Source organism: Drosophila melanogaster, chromosome 3R (genome assembly GCF_000001215.4).
Source record: "Drosophila melanogaster chromosome 3R".
NCBI lineage: Eukaryota > Metazoa > Arthropoda > Insecta > Diptera > Drosophilidae > Drosophila > Drosophila melanogaster.
This window is the reverse complement of record NT_033777.3, coordinates 10,059,453-10,080,681: the sequence shown is the minus strand read 5'-3', so window position 1 is coordinate 10,080,681 and position 21,229 is coordinate 10,059,453. Positions and strand designations below refer to the sequence as shown.

The 21,229-nt window shown below is 41.1% G+C and overlaps 7 protein-coding genes, 1 non-coding gene and 1 pseudogene across 9 annotated transcripts; 2 read left to right on the top strand and 7 right to left on the bottom strand.

The window, feature by feature from the left end:
* The first annotated feature begins 5,308 nt into the window (after window positions 1–5,308).
* Alp13 (Alkaline phosphatase 13) lies at window positions 5,309–6,861 on the top strand. The gene is made up of 2 exons (NM_141721.2): window positions 5,309–6,660; window positions 6,728–6,861. The coding sequence occupies exons 1-2, from the start codon at window positions 5,316–5,318 to the stop codon at window positions 6,820–6,822; spliced, it is 1,440 nt and encodes a 479-aa protein (NP_649978.2). The 5' UTR covers window positions 5,309–5,315; the 3' UTR covers window positions 6,823–6,861.
* Window positions 6,862–6,920: 59 nt separating this feature from the next.
* On the bottom strand, window positions 6,921–9,565 carry nerfin-2 (nervous fingers 2). 2 transcript variants are annotated; one of them, NM_079576.3, is made up of 3 exons: window positions 8,035–9,565; window positions 7,784–7,974; window positions 6,921–7,652 (listed from the first exon to the last, which is right to left on the bottom strand). In NM_079576.3, exons 1-3 carry the CDS (start codon window positions 9,505–9,507, stop codon window positions 7,229–7,231), a joined length of 2,088 nt encoding a protein of 695 aa, NP_524300.1. In that variant the 5' UTR covers window positions 9,508–9,565; the 3' UTR covers window positions 6,921–7,228. Both variants share the same exon structure in this region, with proteins under 2 accessions (NP_524300.1, NP_001262446.1).
* Window positions 9,566–12,109: 2,544 nt separating this feature from the next.
* Window positions 12,110–12,777, bottom strand: CG33784 (uncharacterized protein; the record flags this gene model as incomplete). Its single annotated transcript, NM_001031998.1, has 3 exons — window positions 12,110–12,271; window positions 12,330–12,497; window positions 12,556–12,777. 3 exons carry the CDS (start codon window positions 12,775–12,777, stop codon window positions 12,110–12,112), a joined length of 552 nt encoding a protein of 183 aa, NP_001027169.1.
* A 337-nt stretch (window positions 12,778–13,114) lies between these two features.
* On the bottom strand, window positions 13,115–13,912 carry CG33783 (uncharacterized protein; the record flags this gene model as incomplete). The annotated part of the gene is made up of 4 exons (NM_001031997.1): window positions 13,115–13,276; window positions 13,348–13,515; window positions 13,694–13,829; window positions 13,884–13,912. 4 exons carry the CDS (start codon window positions 13,910–13,912, stop codon window positions 13,115–13,117), a joined length of 495 nt encoding a protein of 164 aa, NP_001027168.1.
* Window positions 13,913–16,036: 2,124 nt separating this feature from the next.
* CG33631 (uncharacterized protein) lies at window positions 16,037–16,675 on the bottom strand (the record flags this gene model as incomplete). Its single annotated transcript, NM_001031996.1, has 2 exons — window positions 16,037–16,516; window positions 16,568–16,675. 2 exons carry the CDS (start codon window positions 16,673–16,675, stop codon window positions 16,037–16,039), a joined length of 588 nt encoding a protein of 195 aa, NP_001027167.1.
* Window positions 16,676–17,354: 679 nt separating this feature from the next.
* CG33630 (uncharacterized protein) lies at window positions 17,355–18,058 on the bottom strand (the record flags this gene model as incomplete). Its single annotated transcript, NM_001031995.1, has 2 exons — window positions 17,355–17,891; window positions 17,957–18,058. 2 exons carry the CDS (start codon window positions 18,056–18,058, stop codon window positions 17,355–17,357), a joined length of 639 nt encoding a protein of 212 aa, NP_001027166.1.
* A 309-nt stretch (window positions 18,059–18,367) lies between these two features.
* CR33629 lies at window positions 18,368–18,996 on the bottom strand (annotated as a pseudogene).
* asRNA:CR45205 (antisense RNA:CR45205) lies at window positions 18,704–20,016 on the top strand. Its single transcript, NR_125126.1, has 2 exons — window positions 18,704–19,522; window positions 19,596–20,016.
* Window positions 19,546–20,430, bottom strand: Npc2c (Niemann-Pick type C-2c). The gene is made up of 3 exons (NM_141719.2): window positions 20,301–20,430; window positions 20,124–20,237; window positions 19,546–20,009 (listed from the first exon to the last, which is right to left on the bottom strand). Exons 1-3 carry the CDS (start codon window positions 20,383–20,385, stop codon window positions 19,711–19,713), a joined length of 498 nt encoding a protein of 165 aa, NP_649976.1. The 5' UTR covers window positions 20,386–20,430; the 3' UTR covers window positions 19,546–19,710.
* Between the last annotated feature and the right edge of the window lie 799 nt (window positions 20,431–21,229).

The window sequence follows — 21,229 nt, the reverse complement described above, 5'->3', positions numbered from 1 at the left end:
AGCAGGAACACAGAAACAGAAACGGGAAACAGAAAAATGAGAGCCCCTCTGGCTTTTATGCAACTGTAAAGCTAATGGGCAGCATATGTTGGTCGTTGCACTGGACGGACAAGTGTGCCAAATGACTCACGGTTTCATACCCACTTCCATTTCCATTTTCATTCCTAGTCCCATTTCGATTTCAATTTCACTTGCATTTACTATATTCTTGCATTTCCCTAGCTCACATCGCCTTTCATATTGTGCATTCAACTTTGACATTTGGGGGTTTATAGCGCTTTTTTGGGTGTGGGAGTTGCCATTTATGTGTATGTGCTCTCTACAAACACTTCCCCTGACGAAAAGACCATTGCACATTTTCTGGAATCGGCTTGGCAACGTGGCGTATGAGCAATATTGTACCGATTTCTCATATTGATGAAGGAAATTGCTGTGACCCAATTGGTATTTTAATGGCAAAGCTAATAACTTTTCTCGATCATAACTCAGTTAACGGGGCAACCAAAAATGGCAAGCGATTTCCATAAACTTTGTTAGTTTCAGCGCCAATTAATCAAAATGCATTTTAAGCATGTAAAATGTTATTTTCAAAACCAATTAACACGGACACTCACCCTCAACCGCTGAGTTGAACACACCTACGTTATTAGCTAAACAAACACAGGAAAATGCTGTTGGAAATTGTTGCTAAAATTATAAAATAGAATACGGAAAAATGCGGTGAAACTGAAAATTGTATCTGTGCGATAATGAATTTGTTGGCAAGCGGAGATGGAAAGATGCAAACGTAGACAGAAAACATGCGATACACTTTGTGCACTGAAAAAAATTAAAAACATCTAATGGTGGCATCTTAAGAAGTAAATACTTTGATGAAATGTATCGATATGCAATTGACATTACTATTCTTACAATTATAAGCTAGATTTCAAGAAATCTCAATGTATGATACATTTATCCATTCATTCTTTTTGCCCTGTGTAGCTGCAAATGGAAATGTTTCTGCAGGCACCTGTGCAGTGTGGCAGGTGGATTAGTCCAAATGGCAAGAGAAGCCAAAAACATGAAATTGCATTTGAAAATTTAATTATTTTCGGTAGTTTTCCATATCAGCCAAAAAGACCGAGGAACAGAGAGTGAGATAGAGAGAGAGAGAGAGAGAGAGAGAGCGATAGAGTGCACATCACATGAGCGATTTGATTTGTATGTGTATGCGGTAACCTTGAGATTCTTAGTTCCTCGCTGGAAAGGGAGGGCCTTCTTTAGAGCAAGCAAGAGATAGCGAGAGAGAAAAAGTGCGAGAGAGTGGGAAATGCAGTTTGTGAATTGCGCCTGTGTGCGTTCAAACTTTTTGCTTTGGCACATTTCGCTCGGTGTTTGTTTTTTCCCTTTACATTTTCGCTTTTCGAGCGCAAATGCAATTCACGTTCAAGGCCATGCCAGAGATATACATATGTACATAAATAGAAATATATGTATATGTGGTTATATATAAAAGTGTGTCAATGTGTTTGTGTGCATCGTCAGTTGTCAACTATTTTTCAGTACAGCCACAGATACAGATACAAATTGCACTTCTCGGTTTTATCTCTCTTCCGTTCTTCTCTTTTCTTTTCTTTTCATTTCTTTCCCCTTCCTCCGTTGTCTTATCGCAGCTGGTCTTTCTATTTCGTGTTTGCCAAACATTAAAAAAATAATCTAAAATACAGCTTTGGAAAACGGAATGACTTTCAGCGCAGCGCATTTCCTAATAAAAATAAACGAACTTGCAAGCTTGAGTAATAATGTTCGATTCTTTAGTAGCTTAACTTAGTTTATTAAATTGCACTTTAGGAAATATTTGCACAAATGGGTACTAACTTAGTTTACGTATGTTCTATTTCTATTCTATTTGTATAAACTCATTTTACGATTATATTTAATGTATATGATAAGATAGCATGGCAGATTGTTTGGAGGTTCTCTTGAGAAGGCGCTGCCAAGATTGGAATGAATAATTTTCCAACCCACTACATCATTTATTGCAACCATATTGCTCATCCCCCTAGACTATACCCTCCTGTATTATATAAATTGCTGTCAAACGACAATGAGAATGGCATGCAATCAAGCGTAAACAATGTAGAGAAATACCAATTATGGCAGATGCTAAGACGTGTAGGTTAAGTGGAAATTTTCTTATCAATCTAAAGCTGCAGTTGACCTCCAGCGTCTTAGTATCGACTTGTGAAATAATTTATTAAATTACACATTGTATATGTATCAAAACAAATCATTATTTTACTGTTCAATGTCAACTAAGCTACAGGTGTTCAATGCACAGACTATCAGATACCTCTTACCCATGCTCTAGGAATATGAAGATGTTTCAGTAGCAAATCGAGAGTTTCCCAGATTGCAAACGAGCGCCTAGCGACGACTATGTTTGTTGCACACGACTATCTGACGTCAATGAGAGGGTTTTGTAATTTGTGGGCGTCAGAGTGGGCGTGGGCCTTTCCAGAGCCGCAATTGTATAATTTTTATAGTGCTTATCAACAACGAATCTGAGAAATATTTTGAATTAGCTTGCAAACGTTAACTTAAACGTAAGAAATGGGGTTGATGATGTATTGTTTGAGACGATGTCCTTGAAATAATTTTTAATTGTTCATATTAATATATTTTGTATGTGTATTTTCCGTTGCATTTGGTCGTTAATGCAATTGCAAATTAGCAACTCAAGCGAATTTTTATTGCACATTTGCGTAATTCGCACTAAGCGTGTCCAATTAAAGTTTAATTGGGTATTCCACTTGCTGGGCTTTGCATTATTTTCCCCTGAAAATGTGTCAAGGAAATTCCGCGCTCCTTGCCATATGGAAAGCGAACACGGAAAATGTTTTAGGCAGGCGCCGTTGGAATGCAAACAACACTCGATGATGAGAATTTCTATTTGGGGGGCAAGGTCATGGTTGTGGAGAGATGCTTCGTCTCTACCTCTCTCTCACTCTCTATCACTCTCTCTCTTTCACTCTCTTGCATATGAATTCCATTGGGGTCGGGAAAACAACCAGTTTTCCGGGCGTGGGCGTGGTCATTGGCGTGGGCGTGGGTGTGATGCAGCAGAAGACGCAGCAGCACCATCACCAGCTGGCTTGGCATCCTGCAAAGCCATTGACGTGGGCCAGGCCAAGTGACCCATATGCGTCACGCCCGTCGACTTCCTGGGCGCTGCTGCCAGTCAAAAGCACTGTTCTTGGCCATGTTATCGGGTTCCTGGGTTGCCGTCTCCTCTCTTTCTCTCCTCGCCACCACGTCTTCCTGTCCCCAATGGCTCTGGTAACTTGATGGCCACTCGCCGCTAATTGCATCCTGCGGCGCTTGTCGGATGCATACGAAATGCCATTTGCACTATAAATGATTTGACCAGCGGGCAGGGTCTAATCCATTGTGAGCCGTACCAGATTTCACCAGCTGTTGGCATATTTTATACATTTTAAATTGTTCCCTATCGTAGTTTTGCGGACTGATTGTTGATGAGCACCATAATTTCATAAACTCATTAGTTAGTAACCCAATTTATGTAAGTGATTGTGAAGTGATCTAATAAATAAACTAAGCTTATACTATTTACTTTTTGCCACTTATCGTTTGAAGTTATGGTTTGTGTTAATAAAACATATAACTATATAAATATCTTTTTAATATCCAAAAATTAAGTTCAATAATATGCCATTGTGCTTATAATCAATTTCATTTTTGCCTTTCAATTTTATCATAGAACCGTATCATGCATCCAGAAAGCTTCAACATTTCATAAGCAGAGGGCGCTGTCAAAAGCTCGCTCGTCAAAAAGCTCACTCGGGGGCTGCCATCCTGTTTTCTATGGACGTGTATTCGGTTCTGGTTGAAATAAAATAACAAAGACGTTACTTTTAAAAGGAGATGAGAGATATGGAAAGGCGTAGAAAAATATGATTGATAACGGACTTTTTTCGGCGTAGTTTTATTATTGTTTTAATTAATTTAATCTAAACAATATATATAAAATAAACCATAAAAATAAAAGTTAGAAATGTTTTACTTCTATGATATGCTTGTACCTGTCTTATGTAAATGCTATAATAACTATTTAACCTGTAAACATTGGCTTGGGGTATGCAAGCAGATATGAAAACTCACACCCCTATTCATGTTACGCATACGCAACGTGTGCTGCTGTTTGACAGGCAAAATCACAGCGTGATTGAAAAATTGTCATTGAAATTGGTCAGCGATTTCCGCAAGTCAAGACAAGTTGGAAAAACAAACAGATGAAGGGACAGAAACGATAATCAAAGTGATATCCGACCGTTTGGCTTTGTCAGTTGAGTGGGATTCGAATTGAAATTGTGACAGTTTCGCTGGGGGAAAACTGACCACATGTCAATGCAAAGCAACTTCAAAGCGACGAAATGACGGACGTGGCTGACCGAGTGGGCGTGGTTGGGATGGAATGGTATTAAGGGGGCGTAAATGCGGGCTAATGGCAGGTAATTGAGGCAACAATTTCGCATTCGCATAACTGGCAAATGAACAAACCGTTGCTGCACCGTGTGTTAGCCAATTTAATTGGGCGAGAATTCATAAGCGAAATAGTTTGTCGCACGGGGTGGAAATTGAAAACGTCATTTGAATGCCAAATGACAATTAGTATTTGTCGTTTACCAGGGCCAAGAGGCCAATCCATTCCATTTTGCTGACAACTTGGGCTGCTTTAGACCAACTCACAAATCAATTGTGGCCCACACCAATGTGAGAAATAGTTAATGGCCAAAGCTGAGACGTTTTTGACCCCTCAAAACGGCAATTGAACTCGGAATTCTCAATGTTGTGCACTGGCAAAAATGATAAGTAATTGATTGTTTGCATTTATACGGAGAAAATATGTGTAAAACATGAGTTATGCCATTAACAATCATAACTTAATCAAAATATATCAAGCTAATATTTAATGTATAATTCGACTAATAAAATGAGATTTCAAAAATACAGTTATAAACAGTGTAACTATTATTGCATATACAATAAACACCTTATGGTTTTTGTATCTTTTGATCCTAATTTCTCTCACTGCATTTTTGCATTAGTTGACACGCCAATTAGTGCATTTATAATTCATGACGTGGGTTAATTGCTACACTTAAACCCAACAAAACGGCCAACGATTGGGGCTGTAATTCTCCTAAGGCGAATCCAAACCTTATCTCAAACAACAAATAGCAGATAATGTTCTTTTTGATAAAGCCCGAAGAAGAGAGCGATTGTGAATCAGTTTTGGCCGCATCTTTGCAATGGTAACCACACAGCAGACCAAGGAGATTTGCGAAATTATTCGGCTGAAATCAACCCAGGTGTTCCTGGTGGCTGGAACATGTTTGATAACGGTAATGGTTACTTTGCTCTGCATTGGCTTTATGACCAGGTACGAGGTGGAGAACGATGTGGCCAACGTGGCGGATGTGGATTATTGGAAGGATAAGGTGGCGACCTCCCAGAAAATCTGGTACGATAAGGGCATTGATGAGCTGAACGAGGCACTAAGGCCACAAGATTTGACTTATCCAAAAAACGTGAGGATATTTGTGATACAGGGAATCGATGGACGAGACTGGGCTGCTTTTCGATTTCCAACCAGCGATGCTAGTCGCGGCAATACCAACTTTATTTGGGATCGGTTTCCCCACTTGGCTCGCTTGAAAAACAGTTGCAGTCAGCAGTTTCCCTGTCAAGTGGCCAGTGTTTCCCGAGCTCTTTGGTTGGGAATTCCTTTGGATAAAGTCCCAGACAATCAGCAGGATTGCGGAAGGTTATTTAATGCAACGCAAGGCCCGATAAGCATTCTTCGACAGGCACAATTGGCTGGCCTGCGAACTGGTTTTGTGACCACTCAAAGGATTACTGGACCCACAGGAGCTGCTTTGGGAAACGCCAATGGCAACTTTGAATGCGATGAAAGCATGCCGCTGAACTCCATAAAATCCGGTTGCCAGGATATAGCCCAACAGTTGATCTCTGATGAAACTGGTAAATTTCTAAATGTACTCATCGGTGGAGGCAGGCAGATGCTGAGCAGTCTGGTGCCCAACACCAAATATGATCCAGTGGATGAGATGCTCTGCGAGTCCAACGATGGACGCAACCTGCTAAAGGATTGGAGAAACCAAAAACTTAAGGAGAGCAAAATTAATCGAATAATATTCGATTTGATTCAGCGAAGGGATGAGCTGGAGTCCCTAAATTCTAGTAGTTTTGATTATTTAATGGGTGTGATGGCCAATGGAGATTTGAGTGGTAATTCAAAGGCCCCAAGTCTAAAATTGATGGTCGATAAGTCTTTGAATGTTCTTACTAAATATAAACAAGGATATCTACTCATAGTGGAGCAATTTATACCATCGGGTATTGACAAAAGAGAGCAGTTGCAGCTTTTGAATGATACTTTGGTTAATCTTCACAAAGATCAGGATACTTTAACTCTTGTTTTAATGACCAATGCCATTTATCCAAAACCAAGCCTGGATGTCAGCGAAGAAACCGAGACAATCAGCCTTCTTCCGGAGATATTTAATGAGGCGGAATCTGAGATCCAAAAACGACTGCACCAAATGCCATCTGAAAGCTTACTTTTTGCACAGGGTGAGTAACCTATTCTACGGTATCCTAGTTATATTTATTAATTTTATTTATTAATAACTATTTCAAGGCCCCAAGTCCTCAATTTTTCAAGGTGTTCGAAAAGAAACCTTTCTGGCACATGCAATATCCCATGTCCTTAGCAGAAGTAGAGTTCGACCTTAGAATACTATTCACATGTATATGTAATAAAAATGTTTAGGTAAAATGAAATGTGTTTAAATAAAATTTCTTTAGCTGTCAGCCCGAATAAAAGACGTCCTTATAATTTGATTGATTTATTAAACTTTAACTAGAGATCGTTGATTCAATGCTGCTAATAGTTGTTAAGTCACATGATAACATTTCCGCCGGACTCTGCAGTCGTCGCCGTGGCAGTTGCAGTTGCACTTCCCGTTGCAGTTGCACCTGCGGTCGACGGAGCCACCCAATTAAAGGCGTGGCCAACGGAGGACACTCCTGCGGCAGTTGCCGCTTGCCTTGTTGCTGTTGCTGCCGCTGGAGGTCCCGTTGCCGTCGCTGTTGCCGCAATGCGTGGCACCGGCCGCAGGACATTCGTATTCGGATTGGGTCATTTGACGGGCAGAGGAGGCATCAAAGTTTGGGCCACATTGGACAGTTGCCTCAGGTGATTGGCCTGCACGTATTGGAAGGCCGAGGATCGTTCCAAGTGCTGCGATAGGTAAAATTCCCCAAGAGAGTAGAATCGACGCTGATCGAATGACTGAAAGGGAAATCCCGGAAAGCGTTGTCCACCCGGATAGTTCTTACCACTTGGCGGCGGGTACATGGGCATGCCAGGCGGTGGGCGTGGCAAGGATGCATAGGGAGCGGCAGATGTGACCGCCTGTCCAGTTGTATGCTGCAGCTGGACATGATCGGCCAATTGGTGGCCATTGATGGTCAACTGCTGCTGCTGGGACTTGAAGAAATCCAGATTCTTGAGATTATCCAACATCTGATGGGAGGCCTGGTGTTTCTTTAGGTAAGCTTGACTGTTGTTTGTGGAAAATAAATATAAACATTTCAAATTAACTGCTTAAAAATATTTAAAATTTCAACTTTTTTAAATACCAAATAACTAATTAAATTGTATAGTTTTTTTCCGAAAGTCTTACTAACTCACCGTCGAAAAGTCTTTCCGCATATATGGCAAGGATAAATGCCATCGCTGGCATCATCGCCGCTCCTAGTCGCCTCCTGTACCAGATCGCCCGTTTCCACAACTCGTTTCTTGGCGGGATTAACTCCAGCCGCCTCCGCTTTGGGCTTGTGCCATCTGCGATGGGAGGCCAAGTTGGCCGGGCAATTAAAGACCTGCAAAGGAAAAAGTGTTTTAGTTGCCTGGAAAGCGAATCCTTCCTTCGGACCACAAACCTTTTCGCACTCGGAGCACTTGTACTCGATGTGAACGATGCGGGGACAACGGTGCTGGGCCAACATAAAGGCATCATCGTAGACAGTGCGACAGAGCTGGCACATGTAGTCTCCAATCTTGTTGTCAATGCTGGCCAGGATGGCCTTGGCCTCCTCGGTGATTTCGACCACGTTAAAAGCCGGATCAATGTCGCCTTTGCGCACCACCAGCTCCTCGTCGTCGCGCAATTTGCGAATGATGGTGCCAGAAACTGGACTTATGGTCTCCTCATCGATGGCCATGTGTTTTCGTAGCTTCGACCTCCTACGTTCCGCCTTGTGGGGTCGAGATATGGGTGGAGGCGGAAGTGGAGGTGTAGCAGGGATTGTAGAAGTCGCTGGAGGCGGAGGAGGTGGAGGAGGCGGTGGAAGGTTGTCGGAACTGGTAGTCCTAATCTCCGCCGTTGCCACGCCACTCAGATCCGTGTATGTCTTCCCGCTGTTGCTCTGGAGTTCCGCCAAACCGGAAACCTCCACATCTGGCTCTGGAAAATCCCGGTCAAAGAGTCTGGCCAAACCATTTACCGCCTGGTTGTGCAGCTCCTCATCCTCATACAGAAGTTCATTGCGTTTCAGGGCCGTGGTCTCTATTAGTTGGGCCTGCAATCTTGTGGCCACCAGGTCCGTCGCCTCATCCTCGTCATCGTCACTGCCCAGGACATCGACAAACACCTCTTCCTCATCATCGTCGCCATTAACGCTGACTTGTACCTGCTGCGTCTCATCGTCGCCCTCGTTGACTTCCTCCGTGTCCGTGGCGTACTCATTGTAGTCATGGGAACTGACAACTGTTTCATCCTCGTCCTCGGTCAGCACAATGGTCTCATCTTCCACGTAGATGGGCGAGCTGACGCTCGATTGACCCGCCGGAATTTGCTCAAAGTTATTTTTCGTCCCGTGAAAATGACTTTTATTAAAGGAAGCGCCCTCCAAGCTGCTGCGTGTGGCATATGGCTGATGATGTTGCTGGTGTGGTAGTTGATGTTGCTGCTGCTGATGATGATGAAAGTAGCCCGGCTGCATTGCCAGGCTCGACGGAACAACTGGAGCTGGAGCTGCAGGACTCGCCATGTGCGGACGCCACAGGTAATTCTCCTCGGACATTAATCTCTGGCGCTTGCGAGGCGGCGAGGGCGTTGAGGGTGGAGTAATTGGCACTACACTGGCCGCGGCGCGCAATGAAAGATCCAAGGGGGAGAGCAGCGAAATAGCCGGACGATGCTGGCCAAATTGCGGAAATGTCTCGTTGATTGCTGGTAATGCCCGACACTCGACGAAGTGAGTGGTGTCTGGGTGGCCCTGGAGCAGGGCGGGCAGTGGCTGATGCTGGCCAAGATGCTGCACCGACTGGAGATGGGACTGCGGTTGTGGGTGTGGATGAGGATGTGGGTGATGGTGCGGGTGCGGGTGCGTCGGCGGATTCATGTTCATCATTTTTCTCCCCTTTTCTATTGCGTTGTAACGTCAACTTTCTGGTATTTCATTTGAAGTCAGTAATCACTCCTATTCTTGCACAATAAAGTGTCAAGTGTTATAGTATTGGGCTTTGGGCTTTGAAGTTAACTTAAATAAAGTTTCTCAAATAAATAGTAAATCCAATATATATATATAAATATATATATAAAATGGGTATTTAATTATAAAATTAAATTTTTAATAAAACATCAACTATTCTAAAAATGTACCTTTTGCTTCATCTAACACTTGATATGTTTGATTACTTAATGCACTTTGATAATTTATTTTTTAACTATCGTCGTATTTATTGTGTTTTTAAGTGTAGCACTTCACATCATTTTTTGTTGGCTTGCTCTTGTTTCAAATATTCAATGTGTATTTTGCACAATTTCAAAAATTTCGTTAGATATTCAACTTTAATCGGGAATCACTGAAAACTGTTTGGTTAGCCCAAGGTCTATGCAGTTAACTTAAGGGTTTTCCGTGACACGCAACTGACCCGCGGCAGGCTTCAAAGAGAACTGAACGGCGGACGGTCACCTGTCGCAATGCTGCTAGCTGAAATTGGGTTTGAATGCGAAGCCAATGAAAGGCAGTAACCACCACCCAGCCACCCAACCACCCTCTCTCATCCACTGGACACCCGCATTATTGAACGGGATGTGGATGTACGGCTCTCGCTCGCACCTTGCGGCGGAATCCTGAGCGGCCTGCTCTGGGATTCGCCGGGCGGATGACATAGCTCGACCATCCCACCCCCGATTCACCCACGCGCACGGTAGGCGCATGCGCAGCCACGCCCCCTGATGCAGGCCCACGAGGGGGCGCTGCATAAATGTATCATCTGTTGCTCCACTGGGGGCACGCTTATTGGCAGCGTCCTGCAACTTGCCACGCCCCGTCCAAAGCCCAGAATGGAATGTCATTGAATTGTAGATGAAGAATTTCATTGCACTACGTTGGAGTTTAAGCCACCCATTCCACATGACTTTTGTGGGTGGCTAGCTGTGGGGTGTGGAGTGGTGTAAATGGTGTTTGTGCTTGGGGCGTTGACAGGTGAGTGCACCTTTTGTTCCCAGACCCATGTACCTTCCATCGGCCAGAGTTCTGTTCTTTTACTCCCCCTGGCATCATCATCATGGTCAGCGTTGTTCAGACATTTTAAGAACCAAAGGATTCTTTTTGTGGTTTTGAAAATTTAATGCAGCTCCCCTCTGGCGATTCAAGTGAATTTTCAAAATGGCGTCAGCTTTTGGCCAAAAAATTAGGTAAATCAATGGAATTAAGCCAGGGCTTCAAACACGTAAAATTTTATACAGCATGCTAAGAACGTTCTTTTAGTTTTCTATATAAATTGTAAATGTCTTTAAAATAATATAATAGTGAGACTTAAGATAAATTTTAATAAATATTCCATTTTATAAAAATTATAACATAACGTGATTTATACTGGCAAATCGATAGTAAAAGTCTGACACTCGAGTTATCTTTCGATATCCAGACCTGCCTTTAATTGCAGCTGAATGCAATTAATTAAAGAAACGGTCTACAAAAATCTAATTAAATTGTTGCGTCGCGACGCCATCGGAAAACAGGCTCGTGCGCTGCAGCAGAGTCAAAAACAATTCCGACTAATAAACTGAAATTAAATTACGAACTTTTATACTCCGTCGCACAACCGAACGAACAAGTGGCTTCCCAGCCCCATAAAGAAGGTTAAAAACTGTGAAAAAAAAATGTAGATGGCTTATTGTAGATGGCTTATTAAGTTTTGAGCCTGGCCAAGATCTGTTGTGGCAACGAGGTCAACAAGTTTCAGTTTGCGGCTTTTCCTCGCCCCCGGCTAATTGTCAGCTTCTTGGGGGGCAGCGGCAGCTCATTAGCATAGCTCCATGGCCTTTGTGAATCCATCCATTCGCCTGCTCCTGACACTCGTCCAAGGAAATGTTCTTAACGAGAGCGCCAAGCAGTTAGCACTCATTTGCATGGAGATTTTCACGGTCTAATTGCCCAGGTGGTTGTCGGCTCGTCCAAGTGTCGGATTACACACGTAACAATTCGGAGCACCCCCTTCTTCACTCCCCCCTCGAAATTGCTGTGTAAAAACACCCAGCCCATCCCCTCGTAGCCGTCACTCTGAAGAGGGTTGATTCACGAGTTTGGTTGGTTGGTTGACTTGCGGTCGACGGTGTCTGTTTACTCAGCGAGGGTTGGGTAATGGGCTCTTAATTAGCCTCATATGATTTTTGAACATGGATTTGTGATTTGTTGATATGTGCACTGGAAAATAAAACAACAACCATAAAATGGACTGAGAGTAAGAATTATTTTAAGAGTCTTATTAAAATCTTCAGTGGAGTTAGATAAAAGATTTAGAGATTATATTTTTGGAAGATATTTCTAGAGGCAGATAGGAAGATATTCTAGATTTATGATATTTATTACAACTTTTTTCTTATGTATTTTTTTTTAAGTGTAGAATCAGTTTCAGCTTCATTGAATGCGAATAACAAACGTAAATAAATAGATCTTATCTACTCACTTAGCAGATAATGCTAAAACGGATAAATCTAGTTCCTCAGCGATCGATGCCCAGATTAACCTCAGCATGGACTTCAACTTCGCCCCTCCAAACGCCATCTGTTTTCACGATGAACCTGAGTTTATAAAAACCATTTGGGACAGGAGCTTTAGATATCATGTCATCATTCAGAACCATTTGGTTTACAATTATGTCATGCTGTAAATAAAATCATTTATGCGGAAATATTTAATTAGGTTTTGGTTATACTACCAACATTGAAGGGGCAGGTATGATTTAAATTGCTAAAGCTTTTTATTCCATCGTAAACTAAGTCGGCAAACGGATAGCGTTTTCGGTGTTTAAGAAAATGGCAAACATCTACGGTGACATTAAAGAGGAACGGCCTGTAGCCACTGAATCTTCGGAACAGGGTTAGTACGCACTAAAAATGATAGTTATAAGTAAATACATAATTGGAATGAGTCAATTCCGATACATACAGTCGTAGATTTAATGGGCAGCTTATAAACCTGGGCATGTAGATTTAAGCCCACAATGCCGCGTCCCAGGACCTTCAGTTCACAACGTTTAAGTTCGCAAAAGGACTTTTCGTAGCATGTGCACTTAACATTTTTAAACTTGAATAAAGCGTTTGAATCACTGAGTAGCAAATTAATGACCACATATGACCACAGTCGGATTCCATTTGTTTCTAGCCTCATTGTTGGCCAACAGTAAACAGCTCATTGAATTGAATCCAGAGTGTTTAGGTTTGTCACGCTTTAATGAATCTATCGTGATTACTGGTAGATGTAAAAGGTATACCTAATAGATTCGTTGAATACTATATAAGAAATTAAAATTTTATATTTATTGTTAAATTAGTTATATGTGTAATGGGTACTTGATAGTCGAGGCACATGCTTTAGTGGTTGCATTCAGATAGTATGTGCGCGCCTCATGACGATCAGTGACCTATAATAAAAAAATAAACATATCTGCATAACATTAATAACTAATATGTATTGGTATTTTTAATTTAATTTTTAATTTGTATTTTTAACGATCATATCCCAAATTAACCTCAACGTAAACTTCAACTTCGCCCCGCCAAATGCCATCTGTTTTTAAGATAAACATTAGTTTGTAAAAACCACTCGGAAAAGGTACCTTAACGATCATATTGTCATTTAGTACCATTCGGTTCACAATTATGTCATGCTGGAAATCATACAAAATTAAAAAGCAATTAGTGCATAGAAGTTTTATAAAGTTAGGGATATACTACAAACATTGTGTGGGCAGGAGTGATTTACGTTGCTAAAGTTCTTTATAGCGTCGTATACTAAATCGACAAATGGATAGCGTTTTCGATTTTTGAAAAAACTGCAAATATCAACGGTCATATTGTAAAGGAACGGCCTGTATCCATTGAACCTTCGGTATAGCGATAGAATGCACTGAAAAAAAAAAACAAATTTTATAAATTACAATATAAAAAAGAACAACGAATGCTCACTCTGTAAAGCAGAAGTTTACTAACACTTGCACTAATTAAATATTATTTCCTGTTATTTTTTAATAAATATAATATCAGTATACCCTCTGCTAGGGTATTATTGTAATAATTGTACAAACCGTCGAACTGTTAATGGGCAGCTGATGAGCCTGGGCATGCAAAAAAAGACCAACGATGCCGCGACCCAGGACCTTTAATTCGCAACGCTTTAGTTCGCAAAAGGACTTCTCATAGCACGTACACTTGATATTTACACTTAAATTTTAAATTGAATAGCAGAACAATAGTATGATAGCCACACACGAGCACACACCGATCGGATTGGTTTTAAACTTCATTGTTGGCCAAAAGATAACAGTCTATTGAATTGAATAAAATATGTTCAGGTTAGTTTTGCTTTAAAGCGGATATAATGATTATACTCTTTACTTGTATATTAATAATATTAGTTTATATTAGTTCAGTTAGTTTCAGGTTAGTTTTGCTTTACAGCGGATATGATATGATTATACTCTTTACTTGTATATTAATAATATTATGGGTATGGGTATTTGACAGCCGAGGCACTTGTTGAAATATGTGCGCCTCATTAAATTCAATAATAATTATTACCGAGCTCTTTATCTAGTAAATCATAGATTAAGCCCTACGTGGGCTTCCACTTCGCTCCTCTTAATGCTAGCGGTTTTTATGTTAAACTAAGTTTAGTTAGCCATTCCCATATTCAAATTGAGAGAACATACATATATACAATCTTTGGTAACAAACTTTCGCCGTGTTTGACGTTGTTAAAGCGTAAAAGAATAAAAACATTACTTGACAAAGAACGCAGGCCAAACAACTAAATTTTCTATACACCGATTGAAAGGCACTCTGGAAAAACATTAAGGACTTCCTGCTGGCAACGCAAAGGACAAAACGCTATTGACAAACCATGCAACTGCACATTTTCCGGGTTGCCAAAGAAGGGGGAAATTGGGACTTGAGCCGCCTTGTCGGAGACGTTGATGACCTCTAGGGGAAGACGAGGCCGAGAACCAAAGTCCTGGCCAGTAAAAGGAGTCCTGCACCGAGGGCAGCCTTTAATTAGAGTGGCATGAAAGTATGCCCGAGGCCCGTCGCTCGATGCGATTCTTATGCAAATGCTTTTAATTACAAAACTGTGAAACTGAATTACGCAACATTGCGTTATTTAAGTGAATTATTTTGAGGCAGGTTCGTGTGTTTAATTGCCCAACTCAACGCCTTTTTAATTGCCAGAAAATGGGCGCAGGTTTTATTTTTTAATGTTTCTTTCTGGAAATGAAGTTTGCCATGGACTAAAAATCCATGGATTTCGATTGATTCATCTACGTAAAAACTGGCCTAGACAAAAGCTAAGATGTCCGGTCCCATCGGATTAGCTCAAGAATTTCCACGTCAAATGCCAGTTTCTTTTGAATAAACTGTGTGTGCTATTGACCTCACCCAGTTGCCAAAACCAAATCGAAAACCTTCCCTCAAAAAAAAAAATAAATAAAATAATAAAATAAAAAAATTGAAAGCTAATAGAAAATGTTTATAGATAAAAAGGCGACAAATTGAATTTGCAAAGGTCACAAATAAGTGCGACACTCGATATCAGGCATTGGCACTTCACGTGAATGCCGGCCCCTTAAATTTTCCCCAACTTACTTGCTACTTGCTGGAATTTTCCCTGCGTCGCCTGGCGTGATTGAAATTTTGATTTCCATTTGCCCTAGCCGTATAGAAGATAGCTATATTCACATTATTTTTGCCAAATTGAATTCGCAAAGTGATTTGATTGTGCGTTAAGAAAGGCATTGCCCATCGGAGGGTGTGACCCTTGTCAGGCCACCCCTTTCCTGATAAAGAAATAAGTCCATGGAAAATAATACCCGATGAAAACCGCATGACGGATTTTAATTAACGGAGGCACGGATATTTCAAGCTCCATTAAAATATCATATTACCATCGGTTTTTAACACGTTTATGATGGAAAGGGTTTAGTGGCACACGATTTCAGTGTTTTTAACCAAAAGTTATGGCAAAGTAACATTAATGCACATTGTCATTGATTGCCTATTGAACATATTGTTTTTCTATTAATTATAACTAAATTGCGCATATGGCTTCGGCGAAAACCGCAAGGATCCCGCGGGAAATCCAAAGAAACCCCCCCAAGAAGAGCCCGCACGCAAGTCTCTTTAGTTCGGGGATAATCACCATAATCGGCCATGCACTTGGACGGTGCTTTAAGCGATTTTCAATATGCTTCCTGCTCCGCAGCTCATGACGCACAATGGAAAAAAAAAACGGCGGAGGTGGAGGAAATGTGTCGGAAAATGCGGAAAAATGAGGGCGAGGCGACAGCAATCCGCTTACATTGCAGACGGGGGGTGAGCCGAACGGAATAGACATACACACATCCTGTAATTACATATCCTTTGTTGGCAAATATTTATTCTGCGGCAGTTGGTATTCGGACCTCGGTGGTAACCTGCAGGGCAAAGACTTTTTCCGCTGTTGCCTCAATTACCTCCACAAAGAACTTGTAGATCCCGTTCTGTAGAACCTGAGGATAGATGTCCTTGACACTCACATTCTTCACTGAGTAGTTTCCCACACGCACTGGACAGACAATAATGTCGCTTAGTTGCATCTCCGATTGCAGAAAGTACTTCATCATGGGGTTTTTTCTGAACTCCGTGAAGAAGCCACACAGATCCAGATCCCGCATTTGGAGCAGCGTTACGAAATTCGTTCTGCCCGTCGGTCTCACTCGAATCTTTATGTTGAATGTCAGGAAATTGCTACCCAGTTCTTCACGAAGCGATATGAATATAGTGAACTTCAAGCGAGTCTCATCGATGTATGATAAAGCCTTCATAAAGCGAGAGTCCCCAAAGATGTTGATATGATGAATACGAAGTATCGGTTTCTAGAAAGCGTTGTAGCTATAGATCGTAAGTAAAGGTGTACCACTTAATACCTGAACTTCATTGTCCTCGTCGTCATCCCACAAGGATTTATGGTCAGTTCCATTGCCATTTACTATGTAAAATAGCGGAAAAAATATCGAAAGCCGAACGAATTTCATGCCGCAATGACAAAAATCGTCTGCTGGCAATCATCAAATGGTCATGTCCCATTAACCATTTTCAATTAATGCCATTTATTAATAAATTGACCCATTCTCAAACAATCTGATAAATTAACCCAAGAATGCCGCACTTTTTAAAACATCGATTAACTGTAATAGAAATCAAGATCAGATCAAGATCAATTTTAGGAAAAATATTCAATATTCAAGATGGATTTTTCGGGTATAACTTGACTAAAAGTGTTCACACCGCCAAAGTAATAACAGTTTTTTACTCCTAATTAGCAATACAATAACCATCCCTATCATTTTTTGACGGATTTTTTGGTCAAATTTCGCATTTTTTGTAGATTTCATCAATTTTCATCAAAATTTGCAAAAAAATGCAAAAATGTAGAATTCCCCAATTCGACTGCAAATCGATTATAATTGAAAAAACAAACACAGCGAGGTGTGACATTCCATATTTGGGCCAGTATTTTCAATGTTTTGATCAAAATACCTATTATATTATTTACATAAAATTAGGGAAACGATTTTTGGCTAAATATTCAATATTCAAGATGGGTTTTGCCCAATTGTTTTAACAAATGAAAAACATTTACGCAATACTTGATTATATTGTATTTTAATTTTTTTTCTACTTTTATACAGAATGTTTAAAGATTGCAACGTTTTAGGCATCATTGTCCAAACATTCTAAAGCTTTTCCTCGAACTTTACAGTCCAGTTCCTTGTCTACAATATAAACCTCTGAAGTGACTTGGAGTGCGAACACTTTCGCAATCTCTCCGATTTCCTCGACAATTTCGGCGAAGAACCTGTAGGTGCCATTCTGGACTCCATCTGCATGGATATTTTCGGCTATGTCGGAATTTAGAAGCGAGTAGTTTCCTACTCGAACTGGGCACACAATAATATCGTTCAATTTGACGTTCTTTTTGAACATCATCTCCATCATTGGATTCGTGTTGTATTCGCTGAGAAATTCGCAAAAATTGATGCGCCGCAATTCGAACAGTTGCACAAAGGCATTGCTTCCTTCCGGTTTTACGCGCACCTTTATATTCATGATGAGGTGGTTACTTCCCAACTCATGGACCAACTGGACATGTAAATCGAAGTGGGATCGATCTTCGTGGATATATATTTTGGCCTTCATGTAGTTCGACTCGCCGAAAACATGTATTTGTTTTATAGCTACTACTGCTTTCTATACATTGTATTATGGACAGACAGATAGATTTATTAATCAAAAATTATCAATCAAATCATCACCTTTGGACTCGTGCTGTATTCCATGTAGTAGGAACCGACCACTTCGATGGCCAGTCGAATCAAAACGAAAGCCGAAATCCAACCGAACCGTCGGAAGTTCATTTCGCAACAAACTTGGGATCCTTTCATAGCTCTTCCACATCATGACTGGGCAACAAAATGTTAAACAGTGCTTTGGTTTAATTTCGAATAATTTGGCTAATTGTTATCATCATTGAATCGCTTTGGATGGCCAATTCCCAGTACATCTGCACCTAAAAACGTGTGTATATAGTTCACAGTGATTAAGGTATAAATTAGTCAAGTTCGTCAAGTTATATAATAGTATATGTTTAAGTTTTAATGAACCTAGTTATTTGACGGAATTTCTTATAAAGAGTATTAAAATTGCCGTGGCTCCATGTCCGTTTATCACCTGTATGATAGATCACTCAATTTCAGAACGTCAATGTTCAGATGTTTGAAATAGACAAATTGAATTCCTTGAAAAGACTCTCCCTCAATTAGAATGGTAAAGTTCGTTTTTGGGAGCAAGTGATAGAGTGTGTTAGGATCTTCGTTTCGGGTGATGAAATCGTTTATAAAATTAATTAATAACGGTGGACCATCCACTATAAATTTAAGCAAAATCCGAGGAGCGGATTTAGCTACCGTGTTTGGTTGAATATTGTAGGTGTATTGTAGGTTGGACTTCCAAGTTACTTGGATGGTTGCATTCCCCTCCTCAACTCCTCAATAGCTCAGAGTATCTTTGAGATCATACTGGAAATGTTTATAATCGAAGTAAACCAGCAGGCAGAGAGCAAAGTCCGACTCAGAATACTCGTCATCGAAATAAGTGCATGTTAAGCGCAGGATCTGCAGAGTGAACCTTAGGACGTTCCCGATTGTCATCCTCATACCTCCTGTACCGGCGCATTATTAATCTGTTTCAATTTTTCGGACATATCGCTTATCATTTGATGACTGCGTATGTCCAAATTGGTCAAGACCATCTCCAGTACCTCAACCGGAAAGTCCAGCAGTTGAATTGAATCAATGTAGATCAGTTAAATGATGTTTAAGGCACTACCTGACCTTAGATCCAGTGTTTGGCCACAAATTTGCAGTTCTCAGCCATATGTCACCACCTAGTCAACGTCTCAATTAGCTAACCGTCGGATATGTGCTCCCATCAGGGCTTGTTCATTAGACGCCATCAGCGGCAGGAAGCTCCAAAGTGTTGAAAAGCCAATTAGCTTTGAGCGCCGGAAGGAAGCCATAGGGGCTGTGCGTGTAAATGGAGGCTAACTGGAGTTCTGGAAAATTTAAAGTCTTGTGAATGGAGCCTTCGAAACCGCAGCCACTCCCACTCCGACCACCTGCCACCCCCGCCACCACCAACAATCCACCCACCCTTAGGATCTTCCCACACCGGAGCTGCGTAATTTTCTGCGTCATTTAATTAAGCCGATTCATGGCGCCCTCAAGGGTGGTGAGCCGCGCCCGGCTAATCCGACGTCGTAGTCTGTCCCACAAGTCGAAGCTCCCACACATCTACACATCCGCACGCCCAAATGTGCCCGGGTAATTATCTTAGCCGTTCATTTCGATTATTTATAATATTTTCCCCTAATTATTTATTCATAACTGCTAATAGTGTTTGTCGGGCTTAAGTGCCAACTGCTTATGCGGTATTAATTGGCATCACTCGATGTCCAGTGCCAAAAACATTGATACAATGTCTTGCGGCCTAATCTATAAGTCATCTTCATCTAAACTGCCGATCTGGGCTTCTTGACCCGAGTGTCGGCCAGGAAACAGGACACCACTCGATTCTCGTCATCGGAGTCCAGCAGACGAACTTCTAGGCGCGTGGGCACCTCCGGCTGGTTGGTGGTGACTGGCAGGAGCAGCTGGTAGGTCACATCCTCGCCAGCATCCAGGGGACAGTAGGCGCCATGGAGCAGATTGCTGCACACATTGCCACGGGAGGCTTCTAGGTCATAGGGTATGGTCACTCCCAGCGAGGTCAGATGCACTTCGGCTGATAGCTTCTTCATGGTATTGCGAGCTAATGGAAGGGAGAACAAAAATATTATTAAAATATTGTAGTAGAAATTAAAATAGTATCAAAATAATATTCCGATTTATAGATCTGAACTATGCACCATGGCATTTTACTTACTGGCAACAAATTGGATGTCGATTTTGGCCTCGGTTCCCTTCCACAAATCGCAGGGCAATGCGTCACAATCGTCGATTTGCACCATCAGTGGCTGAGGATAGTTGCTGTCGGCACCTGGAATATTTATTTACCAGAAATTAGTTAATGATATTAAGTGGTTTCTTTAACTGGACTCACATTGTCTAATTGGCGTGCTGTCTGCAACCGAGGTCCACATGATAGAAAGCACTAGGCACAGGGATAACTTCTTGAAGCTGGACATTTTTCTCGGGGTTTTGGTAGCTGGTTTGTTTGCTTTGCAAGTTCTAATGGTATTGTATTCCGTATTAACCAATCGCAGCAGTATTTATACCAAAAGTTATCAAGCTGGTACTCCTGCACTTGCCATTAATCTAATCGTTTTTGGGCTTTGAACGTTTGCACCAAAATTACGTTTGATTTTTGTGATTATATGGCGTATTAATCGCACTTAGAGGAATCCTAGAAACAAGTCTACCTAACTATTTGGTGCATAATTTATGAGTTGAATGAAAAACATGGTACATGAAAATTAAATGGAAGAAACCCATTCTAAAAGATTTCTTATGAATTTTTGGATCAGTATCGATGCCAGCAAAACACCTTAAGGGAATCAACAGTGGTGAAATCTATTTTAGTTAGATTAAAATATTCTAATGAATCAATTCGAGTGGCCAAGATTGAAACGGTGCTAATCTCGTCCAAGAGCCAACATGATTGCCTTTCAGGTTCCCCAAAACCCTATATGACTCATATGTATGCGTTCAAAGGAGCTATAGTTGGCAGCCATATTTCGTCAGTCAGTACATTTGAACTTATTTAGGTGCACGGTCTACTAATTTTGGCCCAGATAAGATGGCCAGCAAGAACGCACACCTGTTGTGTTCTTGGCGATTTTGAGTTCATTTGTACGCAGACCAATGGAAGCAATAAAATTAGAAAGCGATTATCGAGTATTTATTGAAAGAAATACGGCAACCGAGATTACCAGATTACCAGATTGCGACACTATCCACTCGTTGCATACTTTCAGGCCATCGGACTATATGCTCTATATATGTATATGTATTTATGTACATGTGTATATA